Genomic DNA, 18,031 nt, shown 5'->3' on the forward strand with positions numbered 1-18,031 from the left:
AAGTTGCTGTATTTTTGGTGAGGCAAAGCAGGATATTCTTTAAACCTTAATAAATAAGAAAAAGTTCTACTGGTATGAAAAAGGTCAAACAGGTGTAAACCAGAATGGACCTGTTATAACTGAAAAATACAAATAGCATAAAGATTATACATCTACAAGTGTATGGTACAGAAATTACTCACATGTCCAAAGTAATAGAAATTGTAGTTTAAGAAAATATTAGTAACAAGGACAATTATATAAGGACTGAAAGAAGAGAGAGAAACAGGAGACTGTACTTAAAAGCATAATTATTTTGGCTGATAGGTCACATCCTTTTGGAGGTACGATGAAAAGATGGTTGGTGATACCCTTAGCACTTGTTCTGTCTGTGATCTTATACTCAGTGTAAATACAAAATGAGCACATCCCTGAAGCTGTGTATGTTCTCAAGCACTTTACTGACTGACATCTCCATCTCTATTTGTGTTGAATGAAGGTAATTTCTGATTCGTTTTTATAAAACCAAGTGTAAAGGGAGTGTTTCATTGTACCACCTTGTTGAAAGAACATAACCAGAAAGACAGTTGGTGGTGTCAAATCTGAGTCCCTCATCTGTAGGAGACATAAATGCTGAAATGTGCAGGAGTTTTGCTAACAACCCTTCCTCTGCAGTTTTCTCTTTGGAAATGAAGAAAGGATTATCTGGGCATAATTGTGTAGGTGCGGCACTTTCTGAATATCCAGTCAAAACCTTTGGAATAGGGAAATATGATACTGCCATTAGGCTCCAAGATCACACTCATGGCCTGGGAGTGATGGGAAGCTTTAAGTTCAATAAAGGTTAAGAGTATTTACTAACTCTTACAGATTTAAAAAAATAAGCATGTGCTTAAGAGCTTTGTTTATTAGGCTTCTGTCCTTCCAGTTTTTCAGTTTATGGAAGCCTTGTATATTATTTCAGTTTGGGTTGGAAGAAAGACTGATAGGCATCACAAAACCTCTTGCTATTTAATGTGTTTTACATAAAATGGCTACAATGCATGGTCTGCCAGTCTGTGGCAGATGGTTCTCTGTACACAACACATAAACTCCAATCTTACTGAATTTCTGTAATTGCCATTTTTTATTTCTGCATAAATACACTGTCATCCATCCAATATTTTAAATGCACAAACAAAGCACGACGCTCACCAAAGTAGTGACTCCACACATAAAGCAACCATCAGAAACACCTAGTAGCTGCACTCTGAGAGCACTGGCATTTTTAAGATGCTTGTACCCATCCTAGGGGATGGGCAGGGCACCATTTCATGGGGGGAGGAGAACAACATCAACCCCTTTGCTGAGCAGCTGGTGTGCTCGTGAGCGGAGACATTGCTAAGGGGACCCACAAGCGGCGGCAGTGAGCGGACACCACAAAGGGACTGGCGGAGCAGGGAGGCCTTCCATGTGAATCCCACTCTTCCGCGTCTTCATGCAGCCACTCTCCAGCCCAGTGGTGCAGTGTCCCAGCTCCCCGCCACCATCACAGCAGCATGGAGGACAGCACTTCTATGAAGAGCAGCAGGCAAATCTCACAAGGGAAACACAACCACAAGCACTTTCCTGGCTACGGGTTCATTTTGAGCCCGAGACACAAAGCCAGTTCGGATTTCTGAATTTTCCCATCCTTATTCACGTCACAGTGGTTGAGCAGGATCTGGCGGAACTTGTCCAGGTCTACTCCGCTAATGCTGGGCTACAGGCAAAAGAGAAAAACAGTGTTGAGAGAGAAAACGAGTCTGGATTTCCCCAGCCCTTTAAAGCAGCAGGTCATGCATTGGCTGGGAAAGCAAACAGAGAATGGGGAAAGGGTACCCTGCAAAAACAGAAGCATGGGGCTGCGAGTAACTATGGAAATGTAACTTGATTTTTGTGCTTAGTCAAGGCCATCAGTATCTGATCCATGTCAAACAAAAGTCTGCAGAAATGTTTGCAATACAGATCACTGCATTACTGGACCTGTGCTTTCATCTAGCTTCCTCTCTCAAACCTGCCACATGACGAGAGATGTGGAATTTCTGTCAGTAGGCTATTTTACAGGCTAGTCAGCAACTTAAAAACACCTTTAGAGGATCAAATGAATGCTAAAGACACATTTTATAGGCTATCTCTGTATGCTCCTAATGCTGTACCACTTCCTCTGGTTCCCACTTTCTCAGGAGATCAAATTCACATGCACAGCTTGTGGTGCCCAAGGATGATGTTGATGAAGGCCCTTAGGGAAAGTACAAACCTCCTTCCTTTGTACACACATGCACAGAGCACAAATCCAACCTCCTGCCTGCTCCCACACCTTCCCTTCATGCCGCATGGACAGGACATACACATGCAGACATCAGCATGCAGCTGCAGGCTCTGCTCTCTGCTAAATGGACATGGGAGCACAAGGCATCCCTGTGTTGGGTCACATCATGTGGAAATGCCACAGTTCAGGTTTAGAGGGAGTCAAATACCACATATATTTGGATCAAAAGCTCTAGCTTGGACTGCATCTGGAAACTCAGGGTAATCCAATGCATTTCATAAGAAACTGAAGTGACACACTGAGTACAGTATTCTTGATTGGAGATAGACCTCAAGTAATTTTCAAGTGTATCTCTGTGCTGAACTGATGAACTATGAGATCGTTCTGGTGAGGACCACTTCTGCAGTCAAACAGAAGAAAGAACTTCTGATGACTGACTCACATTAACACAGTTAATGTGGTAACATCTGCCTAATTCAGAGTATGAGCTAGCATGGAACTTTCTTAAATAGAGTTGCTAAGTGAAGCTATATTAATGTCAGGCAGAATTTCTGTGATATGGTGAAATGCAGAAGTGTATATGCTGAGACTATGACATTGATTTCTGCTGCTGATCAAAGTGAAAATTGACTCCATGTAGCCTCTCTATTCACATAACTTTTCCAAAACAAGCACCTTCCTCTCAGAAATACAGGGTATGAACAAATAGAAAGAACCATGAAGCTACCTTGACCAGTTCCATCATGTCTTTGACAAACCCATCTACTTCTGGGCCTTCAAGTGCTCCTGTTTTACTCTGAAAGATGGAATAAACATCAAAATGCTCCAGTGAGTCAAAAACACTACAATGGTCAGTAAGTCCACCTGGTCACCAAGCTTTACAGCATAAAGATCATAAAGTCATAGAATGGTTTGTGTTGGAAGGGACCTTAAAGTCCATCTAGTTCCATGGGCAGGGACACCTTCCACTAGACCAGGTTGCTCAAAGTCCCATCCAGCCTGGCCTTGAACACTGCCAGGGAGGGGGCATCCACAACCTCTCTGGGCAACCTGTTCCAGTGTTTCACCACCCTCACAGTGAAGAATTTCTTCCTAATATCTGATGTCTAAGATCCCTCCCTTTTTTCCAAATGATCTCTTCCCCTCAAATGGGAGCAATGTCTCCCACCATTTTGTGAGGCTTGCTGGCCACCATCCTGAGGAGTTGTGTGACTGTCAGAAGTGGCACTGAATTGCTCATTTCTAACAGGCAGTTAGGTAGTCATGTCTGTCCTGGACCAGACTCCCTAAATGACCCTTGGTTCAATACTGGAAGGGGCTTTATTTTTCAAGGTGGTGGTGATGCAGGTCCCAAACTGCCAGAGACTGCAAGATCTAAAGCTACCATGTTCTCTACATCCCTTGTGTCTCCTGCAGGGAGATACTACTAATGCAGCTGCACTGGTCATGGCAATGGAGAAAGTCAAAACGGATCCTTTGTCATGAGGTCTCTGAGCATCGCATCACTCTGTCCCCACCTTACCCTCCAGCCTGGCACCTGGACCGCTCTGGCCCATGGTTTTGGGCAGAGCTGCAGTTCCTGAGTGACCCCCCACAGCACCCACCAGGAACAAGTCTGAGCAGCGTATGCTAAATCTGTGTCACAGACCACAAGGGAACGGCCTCTAGGACTCACAACGTCGTAGTGTGCAAATATCTTCTCAAAATCTCTCCTCCTCTCTTCCGTGCTGCAAGCCTGTGTGTGGAGAGGACAAACAAATGAAAAAGAAAAAGATTCATGTTTGGGCCCAGGCTATCTTAGCAGAGAGAGGCGGGGTCAATGCATCAAAAAATAGCACTACTTACATCCATTTTAAACTGAAGAAGGAAATTTTCCTGGAGCGCCAGAATCCTGAATGGAGAGATTTAAATTACAGTCTTTCTGCTTTATCATCTGCACACAAACTATTCTGAACTCTTCTGATTCGTGAAGCAAAGAGATTTTAGATTACAGGCCTTTAAAAAAGAAAATTGCCTGCAGGGTTATTTATGGAGGACTGTTACAGGAACACATTGCCCTGCCTTCCCTGTCTGATGGGGAATGGAGGGTGTCCTTTGGTTCACTGCAGAGGTGTTTCTTAGCACCATTGCTTCTCCCAGAGTGTTTCTGGTGGTCCAGTGCAATAGAGGTTGTCAGCCTCCGAAGCAAGAGCTACCAGGCAATCATTCCTTGTAAATGGATTGCTGTGCTGCGTTCAAGGAAAGAGTAATTTATCACTCTCTGTTGGAGGGAGAATTGGTGGTTGTAAAAGTAAAGGACAAACTAATACTGGTCTGTGCACCAAGACTGGCCAAATTTCTCTCCCCTCCCAAAGCCCCTCATGGCACTGATAAAAGCTTTTCTCTCTCCAGCGGCTCTGCTAACCCTGAGGTTTTTAGAGCCCACAACACTGGGCTGAGCTGTGTCCGCACACAGAGGGGTTTGGGGTGAGAGAAATCTGCTCAGATCAGAGGGGAGCCTCAGCTGCTCTGGGGCAAGGGGGCAATAGGGAACCGTATTTAAGGGGAAAATGGAACAGCAACCCCTTTCTTCATTCTGCCTGTTTTTCTTCATATATTCAGTGTTCAAATGGAACTGCCAGATGCATTGCAGTTATTAGCATTGGCATTCGTTGTGATTCCAAGCAAAAAATAACAGTGGCAAACCAGCACCTCTCCCCTCTCATCCCCCAGACTGGTGTTCTAAGACTGTACCTGCACATTTAAAGTCCTGTCCGGTCACTGCAGAAACATTTACAGACAGAGACATATTCTCTATCTGTATGCAGTGAAAATCATGCAAAAGTCTCTGAGGTATCAAGGACAGAAAAGAGACAGAGGCCCACCACTGAGTCCCCAGCTTCATTCATAAGCGTCTTCACCTTGGCTCTCCAAATCCTTTCTTGCTGTCATTGGCAAACTCCTTTGCAGTGGCATTTTTATTCCTCAAACAAGTAGCAAAAATTCTTTGCAATCCTCGCTGTTCACAATAAAGTGAAATAAATGTACATCTGTGACCCTACTGAGGGGATTGTCATCCTTTTTTTGGAGAAATGGTGCCACTGGCTGTTTCATCATCACCTGAGGAACATTGCAGAGGTAGCACGGATCATGCCAGAGTGTGTTGGTGATGCAAAAATAGGTTCTGACATTGCTCACTGTCACCAACTCTAGGTTCTTGGATTATCGTGATGGGGACCATGTGTTAGAGACCTGAGATACCTACATCAGAGTACCTGATTTAATTTGAAAGGCAGTAGGATTCAAATGCATGTCCCCAGAGGGAGGTCACCTTGCTTGGATCTGCCATTGCAAGCTGAAAAACCTCATGAGTATTCTTAAAGCCTACCTTGCCAGGTCATTCAGGTCCAGTCGTCCATCTTTGTTTTTGTCAAAGATTTTCATCTAAAAATCAAGAAGACAGAGATAAAATACATAGGTCATGAGGAGAACACACATTCAGAAAAGCCAGCAGACATCTTGCTCTGCCCTGTGCCCTCACTTCTGTTTGCTCAGGGTGCTGGCCTAAGCCCCAGGCATCATGGTGTCCTCTGCTAGCACCAAGTACAAGGGTGTCACAAGAGCATAGCAACCCCCCCCGCTTTCTGACAGCAGTAACCCAAGCAATCAAATACCAGCACCATTCCCTTTCCACCTTACACAGGGATAAAGACAGGTCTCCAGCAAACACCTTAAGAAACTAAATACTGGCCTTGCCATGGACCCTGAAAAAAGATGACGAAAAAAGATGCCAAAAAAGGAAGAGAACTTCTGAACACTTCCAGTCTAACTCCATCCTTATCTTTGACTGTTGCTGTGGCTACCGAGCAGCTGAGGTGCAAATGTCACCTTCTGATAGACACTCAGGTCAGAGTTTTACACCTCTAAAGTCAGTGGGCTTTCCTTGGCTCAAAGCCTGCCGTCACAAAGTGCTAAGACTTGGAAGAAGGTTCAGGCTGCCAATGTCAACAGGTTAATCTGTGTGAATACAAGACTTATCCTTTCCTTACTATTACGTTTTCCTTAATAAGATCTTTTCAATAAATCAACACCATAAATTATTTATTTATTTATTGTATTTGGTACTGTGTTTCTCTGCAAGGCACAAAAAGCGTCTGTTAGAGGGAAAGGGAGGGAGATATTTAATGGGTTGCAAACCTGAAAAACTCATAGCTCGATGTTCTGGAAAAAGCGTATTCCACACTGTAGGAGGTAAAGATTGATATTTTACTAAGTTGGGTGCCATTCTTTGTCAGATACTCAGTAATGGAAAATGTATTAATAAATTTTAAAAAGAAAAAGAAAAAAGATAAATCTTGATAAATCTCATTTGCTTATTTAGTGACTATAAGTAACCTGGTCACTACAAATCTGGTGTAATTGCAACCTTGCTGGAGATGGCCCATACCAGTCCCCATCTCAGGAAGCTTGGAGGGAGAGAATCATCTGCTATGTTGCAGCCTGAACATGTGGGAGCCAGCAGCAGGTCCTGAGCATTTCCCAGCAGCAAAACTGGGGCAGAACCTCACACTTGCATGAGGAAAGGTAGTATCCGGAGAACTGCCATTTCTCAGGGAGACCTTGCCTGTTTTGTCAGTGCTGCCCCCTCCCTGCTCCTTGCTCAAGGGAAGGCAGCTATGCTGAGGACAGTGAATCTATAGTAACTCTATTGTACCGGGTTTAGATTAAGATTCTGCAATTTTATTCCATTAATTATTCTTCGTGTCTTACACTATTGAGGCTTGGATGGGATTTTTGAAGAGCACTCCATATGGGCTCACTTTTCAGCCCACTGAAAGACAGTATAAAACTCCTACGAATGATTGAAGGCCCATATTGACATCTTTAGAAAAATGACATCCTGAGAGCCATGTGGGTATTCAGTGGCGCAAAGAAAAGTCACTTTAACTGTCTTATTGGCCTCTGCCAAGCATGTGCTCTGTACAGAGCCACTAAATGACAGAAGAAAGACTTCTGAATCTTCCTTCACTCTAGAGCTGGAGATATGAATAAAGCTACCAAGCAATCCTGAGGACTTCTCTCAGGCTGCATCAGTCCAGGTTGTCCCTTTCCAGCTTATCAAACTTCTTCCATCCTGCCTTTTGCCTCATCAGTTATCCCACTGCAGTATGGAACATTTCCCTGATCTCTGCTGGGGCCACAATGGGGAAGGCTAGAGGAAGGGTTGGGAGGAGGAGTTGCCTTCACTGGTGCCACCAAGAGGAGAAATGTCCTTGCAACAACCTCCTGCTGCCATCAGAGAGACAAACCTGAGCTTTCAGTCCTTGGCTGATAAAGGAGTTATTCTGCAGGCAATAGAAAATCGTTAATGTTCCTTCTAGAAAAAAGTCATCCCAGATAAGGTTTTAAAAGCCTCTCTTCAAATGGGACATCAGAGCCTAACCTGATTCTGTTTGTTGTGTGAGCAGAGAGGGAGGTACCCCTACTAGTTCACTTTTACAGACTCTCCACCTCTGGTGGCTTTACAACATCCAGCTTACACTATTACTCTGAAAAATGCTCTGTAAAGGAAGCTTATGGAGGACAACCCCTACTTAGCCAGCTAGAGAAAGTACCAGCATTTGGGTGGTGGGAATACCATAGACCCTAGGGTCTACAGTCACTTAAGTGCTTTTGAAAGTGTTGCTCTAAATCCCTCTGTTTAGGCCACTGAGGAGCATTAGTTACCCACACGGTCTGTAGGAAGTCACCATAAAGTGTCACACAGAGGACAACGTTTGGTGGGAAGCATGGGGAGAAGCTCTCAGGGACTCCACTGCCTGTGGCAGAGCAGCTCTGGATGAAGGCACTAGGCTTTTCTTCACACAAAGGTACAATATCCTTACCAAAACATACTAAAACTTACCTCCCTTGAACTCTTTGAACTTAACCCAGATTCTTCTACAGAGTTCTGAGTTCCTGGAAGTGGTGTTGTTTTGGTTTTTTTCTCCCACTATTTGTGTGTCTCAGAAGTACTCTCTTGAGGCTAAAAGCCAGCATTTCAGCCGAGAATTCAGATTCAAACAGAGCCGCTCAGGAAACCAAACACACAGCTTTTGGGAGAAGTTCAGCTCTGTGACCACAAGGTTCTGACCTCTGTGCAAGCTCACCTATAAATGCTGACTGTGATGGCAGCTTCTGCAGCCAGGACAGACCTGGTGGTTCCCAATGCAAGAGGCAGACTTAGGCCCGTTTTTCATTTCACATAAGCCTGTCAGACACAAGCCATGAGTTTCTTTTTCAGTGAAGCATCTCAAATCTCATCTCCTATTCCACAGAATAAATAAACAAAATTCCTAGTGTAGTTATTCTTGTCTTTGGACTTTGGGCCTCCTGTCTGACCTGCATCTGCTCTACTTTGTAGGTGCAGCATGTTTTCATGGTTTCAGAAGTCACAAATAGACAAGGGAGGCTGAAGAGCTTTGTGCACTCTTAACGAAACAGGCTAGATTAAAGGTGATGGTTTGGATGTGAAAGACTTTCTGCTTCATTATCAATTTTCTGAGCCAGTGGTTTTCAACTCTATCCATTTCTGAAGCCTTTTCAATATTCCAACAGTAGCACTGACTCCATTAAAATACATTTAACTGCAGAGATAATACTTTCCTTTGTGGAACACCTAATGAAAAGCACCATTCCCAGTCAATTTGCTTCATCTGCACCCTATTTTTGAGCTTAACATTAAATTTTCAGTGGCTGACCATGTCTACTTAGAGCTAACTAGTACCCCTCTCTGATCTCCTTCACTCAGCTTGGCTTTTGCAATATCAAGAAAGAACCTATGTGTTTTCAAATTGCTTTTCTGCAACAAGAATCCTGAATAAAATTTTCAAACGTATGCAATACTTTGGTTGTCTATACCATTGAACAGAGAGAAAATAAAAGTCTGGCTGGAAGAGCTAGGCTGAGCTAATTCTTGTCCAGTGACTTCTCCATGAAAGATGGAAAACATGTAGGGAAGATGATCTAGTGTTCACTGAATTAGTTGAGGTACCACAGCTAACAAGATAGACCTAATCCTGTTATCTGGACAACCGGAGCTCATGCATACCCACTACATAGCAATCTTGGGTTTTAATTAAACTTTTAAACTTCAAGCATGCGAGTGTTTGATGTGATCTGCTAATTGTGTATATAAGTACACAAAGAAGGACAGAGGGTACCCACCCCGTGTGACAAAGTGTACATCATGGGAGAAGCAGATATTAGAAATCAATATGAGATTGTTTCTAATTTAAACTTTTGCCTCTGTACACCATCTTGATATGTTAAACTTGATGGATTTTCAGTTTACACTCTTCCAAGGTATATTTATGCTGCCAGGCTGATATGAACCATCTCAATGTGGTTAAGGATAAGGTCTGGTATGTTTAAATAGTGCTCCATTTTAACTAAAAGCTTTGTAACATATAGCAGTATGCTTTATAAAATGATGCTTTTATTTTACTGTCAAACTACCCCATGTTTTAAAGTGTTTGCACAAATTAATTCACTGACATGTTCATGGCAGTGCACCAGGGAAGTCTTATTCCTGTTTGTTTGAATGTAGTCCATGCACTTCGAGGTAGACAGAGCATAATTAAGAGCTGGGTTTGCAAAGTAAGAGTTATTACATCTTGTTTCTTTAAGTGCAAAATCAAAAGTGCCATTGGCTTTGATTCCAGCAAAGCAAATCTCTCTGCTTTCCCAGTCTGGTGTTGTAAAGAAGGCCACTGAAACATCCTGATATGATAAACACACATGCTTTGAAGAGCAATATAAGATTATAAATCTGAATTATCTTCTGTGACCGAGATAGGAAGAAAGTAAACAACCAAAAAAAAAACAGTTATGTGATTAGCAGACTCACTAAATCCTGCTTTTAAACCTTCTCCGGTTCTGGTTTTCTGTGTGTAATAAAGCATATTATCCCTCAGGTGGGACACGGAGAGTCAGCTCTTTGCCTGACCTCTGACTCTCACAAATATATACATTGGAGGCATCTATACCTGACAACTGCAACTCAAATAAATAGGCCAGTGAATACAAAAGTTATTGAGGGTGTGTAAAGACAAGCACGTGCCTGAGCTGCAAGACTGCCTATGGTTTCTTTCCTTAGGGAAGGATGGGGGCATAAAAGCTTTTGCAGAGTGACAGGAGGGCCTTGTGGCCAGCAAGTTACCCCCAGGACAAAAGCTCAGCCTGACCATATTGCCTGTGTAATCTAGACAAGTTTTTTAGTGCAGGATTTCTAAGAGTGTTTGGGTTCCTGAAAGACCAAGGCATTATCCGCTGGGGTTTTCAAAAGCCTGCAGGCTTCTGAGTTCTGTTGGTTTTGATCTTTAGAAATGAAGTTTGAGCTTAAATGGGATTTTCTGCTTCTCCTAGTTTATGCCACTGCAAGTGTGGTGCAAAACTGAAGGTGACAGCACTGCCAGGATTAAGTCTAGAAGGGACATAGGAGGCATATTTCCCTCTGTTGTGTTCATCAGCAGTGTGGGTCCATTCTTTATCACACAAAGCAAAGTAACAAGAGGACTCGCACCCACCCAAAGGGTTAATATTTCAGGAGGAAGCTCTCTGGGGGTGGGGGGTGCTCCCATAATGGTGGCTGGGGTTAGGAGATGTGGTTGGCTGCAGTGCCAGTGCATCACTGGAGATGCAGCCTCCTGGGGGTCACAGCATCCTGATGGAACTGCCTGGGAGGGAAGCCAGCATGGACCACTACCAGGAGAAGGGATGCACAAAGACTGCTCCTTTAGGCAACCAGTCTTTTAGGCTACACTCCACACCTATCATATTTCTAAAGCTTTGGGAAGTTTGTTCAGTGTGTTAACAAAAATAACAAACTCTGTTTAAGGCTTTGGTCAATACAATAAATATTTGTCTTTCCATTATTACACCATTTCTTTGGTGGTCATAAGAGATTTCATTAACACAGTTAAACTAGCACTACAATAGCAGAGCAATACAAGGCTTGGCTTCAGCCTCCAAGAGCCTGCTCCCTGCCAGCAGCTCTCAGACTATGCCCATGGGAAGGCGACAGACCTACCAACTGTTTTCAAGGATTCAGAACTGCACATGACTATATATATTCTCAGGCAAGTGAGTACATGTAAATAAATATTAATACCCACTTAATGAATATTAATACCCACATATATATAAGAAGTTATGAAAAATAACAAGAACTGTTCCTGCAAAGGGGCTTCCTCAGCACAGAGTTGCTACTTTAATTCCTCCATGAAGAGTCTTGAGAATTCAAATATTCTTTTGTGTCCTTCCCCAGTGACTTTAGTGCTTTTTAAGATTTGATTTAGCAGACTCACGAGGCTCTTGCAATGCCAACACATTCACTACCTGTTTTCTTTCCAGGGGTTCATCACTTGTTCATCAAATCCCTGATCTATATCAGTGTTCTCTGAAGAGAGGATGTCAAGGTCACAAGGGAACAGAATAGCCTCTTAAGAAATGACTTCTAAGCAACCTGATAAAGTGATGTTCCTTTCTGAGGACAACCAATCTCTTCCAAAAGAAATATTTTCTCCCTCTTTACAGCTTTTTAAAAAATGTGTTGTAAGATCATGCATAGCAGCATAAGTAAGTGGCAAATATTTAGCATGCTCTGGTTGATATGATATCTGCTCACACTTCTCACAAGATAAATCTGCAAATACCCAGCACAGAATCATAAATTATCTTATTTCTTTTTTTTTTTTTTTTCCTCACATCTGGGCTGGCTTCATTAAAATTTTAGTTACTGTCTTTTCCCCTTCCTATCTCCTGATCCCTATCTCCAGAAGGCTCTGGGGTCCACTCAGTATGTCAGTAGCTGCTTAAGATGTCTGCAGCCGGCTGTGGATGTACAGAAAAGAGATCTGTAAATTCTTGTGGAGACAGATGGGTTTACAGCTCCTTGGGACACAACTTATTTCAACTGAATGTTATTACAATGGCACTTAAAAGCCCTGAACTGGATAGATGGGCCAGCCTGAGAGACCCTGTAGCTGTGTGCAGCAGAAACAGGTCCTTGTCCTGAAGACCTTGTGTTCTAAACAGATAAAGAGGTGGGAGCAAAGTAATAGGGGGGAGAAATATAAATATTTCCATTATGCAGCAAAGGATTTGGGCTGCTGGTTGCTAAAGATACAACATAAAGTCTGTGAAAGCCTCAGAAATTAAATGTAAGGGCCACGGTCCTCCTGTTTTCCCATACAGTGGTCATGGTGACAGAGTCCCACCGGGACTCCACTTCCACAGTTCCCCACTCTATGTGGAAAGCAGAGAGAGAGAGAGAACAAAGAGCAATCACTGCCCTGGGCCTTGACTCTTGGCCTTTGCTTTTGGCTCCTTGACTCACTTCTCCCTTTTTAATTTAGTAAATTTAATTTAGTAAAAAGATTTAGTAAGACTAAAGCTTTCTTATCTCCTGTAATTTTGGCCTCTCACTTCAGATAAGTTCCCATGCAATCATTTTGTGAAGTGTATCTGGTACTGATGTTGCAAAAGCCAAGCTGAGTGTAGGAGATCAGAGACGGGTACTAGTTAGCTCTAAGTAGACATGGTCAGCCACTGCTGTGGATACTTTGCTGTGACAAACTGAATCCAGATCCTCTATTTTACTACAAGATATCACAGGGTAAGATTACACATGTTGTAATTTCAGACCCTGCCTTAGCTCTTGGGATCAGATGTGTTTGTAAATACCCTTGATCTTCAGTTTATAGCAAAGAATTGCAGGGAAATTTGCCTCATCTGCCATATCCTCATTTTCTAATAACCATTAACAGTTCTGACTCTTTTGGCATTACAGCTTTGCAAACTTTTGTCCTCATAGATTTCCCCAGATATACAAAGCATCCCTTCTCCCAGATCAAATCTTATCCTGTAACATAGAGACTAACCTGCCTCTCCAAAGATACAAAGCCAATCTATAAAAAAGAAACCAGACCTTCTGAGGGTGCCAGCCCCAGGCTGCATTGGTATGTAGCTGCATTGGGGCAGTGGAAAGCGCAGGTCTTTCTTGGGAAATTATGGGAAAGAGAAAAGGAGTTGGAGGAAATGAACCGCCCAATGTCTACAAGCTTCAGACTGCCTCTGCTCAGCGGCACCTGATCAGAGATTAGCCACCAGGGATGGAAACCTTAATGGAGCAGCATAAAAGCTATTTGCTACCTGTAAATGTTACCAGAAAGATTTTTGTTCTAGCTCTAGCTGTAGCTTCTGGGGTTTTATTATTTTCAAGCTCTGCCAGTTGGAAAATAATTTCTGTACCTCACATTACTCTCCTTTCACTGTCCTATAAATATGAAAAAAAAGTCTACACTCTTCTGTAATGGTACAGTTTTTCATTTTGCTCAAAAGGGTCACATTTCTAGGCACAGATGCATCACTCATACATAACATGGTATTGAAAATATGTGGGCAGCTCTTTGCTTGCTTGCATACCAAGCTGGGTTTTAGGTACAAACACATATTTTGTGTCAATACTCAGGGCAGTTTCATCTGAAAATCATTTAGAAAATTGCAGTGGTCAATATCTGCTAGAGAAAGGCAAATGCTATCCTTGAGAATGACATCAGAAATTAGCTCTTTTTTTCTTTTCTTATTTTTGGATATAATAAGTTACTCTGAAGTCCAGGTGACTGATGCTAAACTTACACCAAATATTATGTTGCTGATTGCAGTATAAAAGCTATATTGTGATAAAGCAGGGGAAGAGTAGAAGCTTTCAACTTCCCAGTCTTTCAGGGAAGCAGTGGGGAGCCAGCAAGTCTTGCTGGGCTTTGCAGAGCAGAACAGCCGGATACCTGCACGGTGAGAGCAAAAGGATTCGCTAGGAGGGAGGGAGGGAAGGAGCTGGAGATCTGGCTGAGGCTGAAGATACCCTGAAGAAGGATGCACCTCACCTCTTTTTAACAGGGTTTAGAGCTCATTTTGCTTTGGTGCAAAGTCGAGCTGTTTTCTCATAGGAAACAGTTCAACTTAAAGCAAAAATATTTGAAACGCTGGTCACAGTTGATGTCCAGTGCAGTGAAAAGAAACAGCAGCAGCATGTGCTAGCTTTCTACAGGGATCCTTTGGAGAAGATACACCTCTTAGGAGGGCATTTATGGCCCTATAGACATTGACTGAAGGAGATTTTTAGGCAGTACTATAACCTAAATACTTACCATGGTATCAGTATATTCTTCCAGCTTTACTTCAGCAACCATCTTGTTATGCTGCAAAAAGAGATCTCGCAGGAAATCCTGTAGTAAGGAAGGAAGAATGAAGTAAGAACTTTATTTTTAGAGTAAATTCAAGAAATGACAGTAAGAAATTCAATCCAAATTCAGCAGCACTACATGAATCTAATTTCACATTCCTGATTAGTACTAGTGTCTTCAATTTCACGTAAAGTTCACATTTTTTTAGTCGAAACATATTTTTTCAAATAAATTATAAAATAACCAAATTTCTGTAGAGCAGGCATACTGGAATGAGTGATACTTAAGTCACAAAATAAGCAAAAGATAAAATAAGTCTTGCAATAGTTGCTAACAGATTTCAAATCAAAGTATTTGCCATTTGGCAAAACACTTAAGCATCCTCATGTCTTTATTGGGTCACAGGCTGGAGACACACACTGAGACATCAGCACAGGGTGTGCAGCCCAGGGATGGACTTCTGTGCCTGATTGGCTCAAAGCCTTTGAGTTATGGTTTCTGAATGGGTTTCCACCTTGATGGCCTGAACTTTAAAAAATATCAGTCTTCACAAAATCTGCAGGCTCCGGAAGAGGTTGTGAAGAAATCCCATTAATAAAATACAATGGCTTTGGCTCTGTTTAGCTGGGAGAGGCACATGTGCAAAGCCAAGATGAGGCAGCGCTCAGGGGCTCCTTGAGTGCTTTGGGGGTCACTGAAACAAGTGGGGTCATGGGACAAGGCAAGGAGGAAGTAGGACAGCAAGGACAACAGCAGAGCATCCTCCCTCCTGGCAGGGTCCCTGCAGCTGTGCCAGAAGGCTGGAGGGTCCACAGTCCTTAAACTCTCCATGAACAACCTAGAAATGCCATTCGCCAAATGCACAAAAAGGCAGAAAATTGGTAAAGATGATGGAAAGGCTCCTGTTGACATCAATGAGCTGTAGATCAGGCCCAAGGAAACTTGTCAGAATAACTTACTTTGAGCTCACCAGATGAAATAAATCCACTGCTATCAGCATCATAACTGCGCCAGATCTGAATGGGGATAGATTGATACAACCACATAAATATTGCAGCTAATCATCTGCTCTGGTGATAGATTGTAAAGATTCAAATCAGGACTTCCATAATGAGCAAGCTGTTGCATTATCCAATATTTAATTAATTGTAGATGAAATCAAATAAACTTGCAACACAATAGCTTTTATTCTTACTTGGATGCTGTACATGTGACATGCTGCTGTTACATATTTAATGCAGACACACTGTCTATGAAAGGAAGAAAGGACTGAGAAACCACTTCGCATTTCTTACCTAATTTGTACATTCAGTTTCATTTATTGCCCTGAGTAAAAGTCAAAGCCATACACAACTGGCCATTGATCTGCAAAAGCCTGGGTTTGGATGTGAAATAAAAGTAAATGCAAGCAGACTTGGAAAAACTGAAATTCTGTGCTGGAATACTTAGGGGCAGAGACTGGAAGGAGATTGGGCAAGGTTAAGGAAACTTTATGAGCTTGTCCTCCTCAGCTGGCCCAATTTATGGAGAATTCCACTCCACGCCCAGCCAGGCTAATGCTTCGAGCTAAAATGGTGCCTGATCTTCCCTCTTGGTCTGTGCTGTGCTGCAGATGAGAAGCTGCAGCTTTGGCTGTAGCTCCCAACAGAGCTGAATTTATCAGTGGTTAGGTACTATATAAGGTTTTGTCTCTTGTGGCATGATTGATAGGTGGCCGAGAGGGTTTGTGAACTTTAATGAACTCTCCAGGTGCCATTGGTCCAGTCCTAGCTACCACATCTCTATTTTGCTGGTGTAAATAATGTACAACCTGCTCCACCTGAACAGGTCAGAACATGTTTTGCTTCCACAATACACATGTACTTCCCACGTTAAATTCTAGGGAAGGTGGAATTGGAGATACAGACCCGCATGAATTCCACACTGTTGTCCAAGGGAGTTTCCCGTCGGAAGAGCAGCAGAAAGTTCTCATCATCCGGCAAGATCATGTTTGCAAGCTGGCAAAAAAAAAAAAAAAAACCAACCCCAAAACATAAAACAATCCCTCAAAACAAACCCAAACCATGAAAGTAAAGAAAAGAAAAAACTTGAGTGGCTGCTGACCCAGAATGGGAAATATAAACTGGGCATATTGTTGCCTTGGAAAAAAACTAAGATCTGGCTAATCTCCATGACTCATCTTGTCCCCACCCAAGCTCTATCTTCCACCTCTCTCAAGTCTGCTATAGGCCCTAATCATAGAATCATACAATGGTTTGGGTTGGAAGGGACTGTTAAAGTTCATCCAGTCCACTCTCCCTGTAATGAACAGGGACATCTTCAACCAGATCAAGTTGCTCAAAGCTCCATCCAACCTGACCTCATCTACCACCTCTCTGGGGATCCTGTTTCAGTGTTTCACCATCTCATTGTAAAAATTTTCTCCTTATATCTAGTCTGAATCTATGCTCCTTTAGTTTAAAATTGCTACTCCTTGTCCTATCACTACAGGCCCTACTAAAAAGTCTGTCCTAATTCTCCATCCTTCTGTAACAGAAATCCCGGGCTGGGGTTGGGGACAGATACCTCTTGGATTTGCAAGCGTCCACCTGTGGTGACATTGTAGGTAGACATGAATTGCTCCTTCATCCTCTGAACTTTTTCTTCTGTGATGGTGTTCTGTCATGAGGAAAACAACATGCACATGAGAATTGCTGAGGGCACTAGAAGAGTTTCCTGGAGGAAATCTCTCCTCACTCACAGATAACCACCAGGATCATTGTGTCCTTACAGTTGGGGATAATGTTTCTAAAAGCTCACAAACACACCACCATGGAATTTTTGAAAAGAATCCCTATGAATAGCTTCATAGCAACTAAGCTTTCAGTTGGAAGACCAGTATTTGGACACCGCAAAATATTTCAGTGACGTCTGCTTCTTTAGCCAACCGTTCCCACTATACCACTGGCGTTTGGTTTTGCGTGAGTGTGTGTTACAGCGTTTTTCATGCTGCTCATTTTCAACTTGTGCTTTTCAGGAAGGTGTCCTTATCCTTGAACTACATCTCTGTAGTTCATTAGATCATCAGCCTTGAGAAGTGTCAGTGGAGCGAGATTGTTGCTTATTATTGCCTGTCAACTTGTTCAAGACCTGGCACCAAGCCCTGTCAGTGTTTCTGGGTTAATAGCATGGAATTTCAAGCAGCTCACATTCCCTTTGCATCTGCTCAACCTCATAATCTGTTTAGATGTAGTGAGTTTTCAGGACTTGTCAGGTTATATGTTTTGACAGGCATCGCTGTGACAGGTGAAATACAATGCTTAGGTTCATCAGGCATGATATCTTCCTCTTAGCAGTAACTGTTAGGGTATCTGGTCTGACTGGGCTACACAAAGTACAATTTCCCCATCCTGGGGAAAGGCTTCCAGTCAGATGAGCTTTGTGGCTGGGCTGGGAAGCTCACCTCGTTAGTCTTGCCCAAGCAATTAATGAAATCCAGTGTTACCCTCTGCACCCGCACTGAGCAGGTCCTGGCTCCTCTCCCAGTCCCATGGGAGGTGGTCCTCTCTGGGAGCTG

General features: G+C 42.8%; 1 protein-coding gene across 1 annotated transcript in view; it reads right to left on the reverse strand.

Moving 5' to 3' along the window:
• Nucleotides 1-921: 921 nt before the first annotated feature.
• The window catches only part of SCGN (secretagogin, EF-hand calcium binding protein), a gene marked incomplete at its 5' end in the record, with an annotated part of 29,294 nt that continues 12,184 nt past the window's right edge, over nt 922-18,031 (reverse strand). Inside the window, 9 exons of the mRNA XM_026841412.1 lie at nt 922-1,720; nt 2,997-3,065; nt 3,945-4,004; nt 4,115-4,160; nt 5,637-5,692; nt 14,440-14,517; nt 15,435-15,491; nt 16,383-16,472; nt 17,041-17,133. Of these exons, the coding sequence (XP_026697213.1) occupies nt 1,592-1,720; nt 2,997-3,065; nt 3,945-4,004; nt 4,115-4,160; nt 5,637-5,692; nt 14,440-14,517; nt 15,435-15,491; nt 16,383-16,472; nt 17,041-17,133 (678 nt within the window). The remainder of the gene's footprint in view (nt 1,721-2,996; nt 3,066-3,944; nt 4,005-4,114; nt 4,161-5,636; nt 5,693-14,439; nt 14,518-15,434; nt 15,492-16,382; nt 16,473-17,040; nt 17,134-18,031) is intronic.

Source organism: Athene cunicularia, assembly GCF_003259725.1.
Source record: "Athene cunicularia isolate RWA chromosome 2 unlocalized genomic scaffold, athCun1 chr2_part1, whole genome shotgun sequence".
NCBI classification, from domain to species: Eukaryota; Metazoa; Chordata; class Aves; order Strigiformes; family Strigidae; genus Athene; species Athene cunicularia.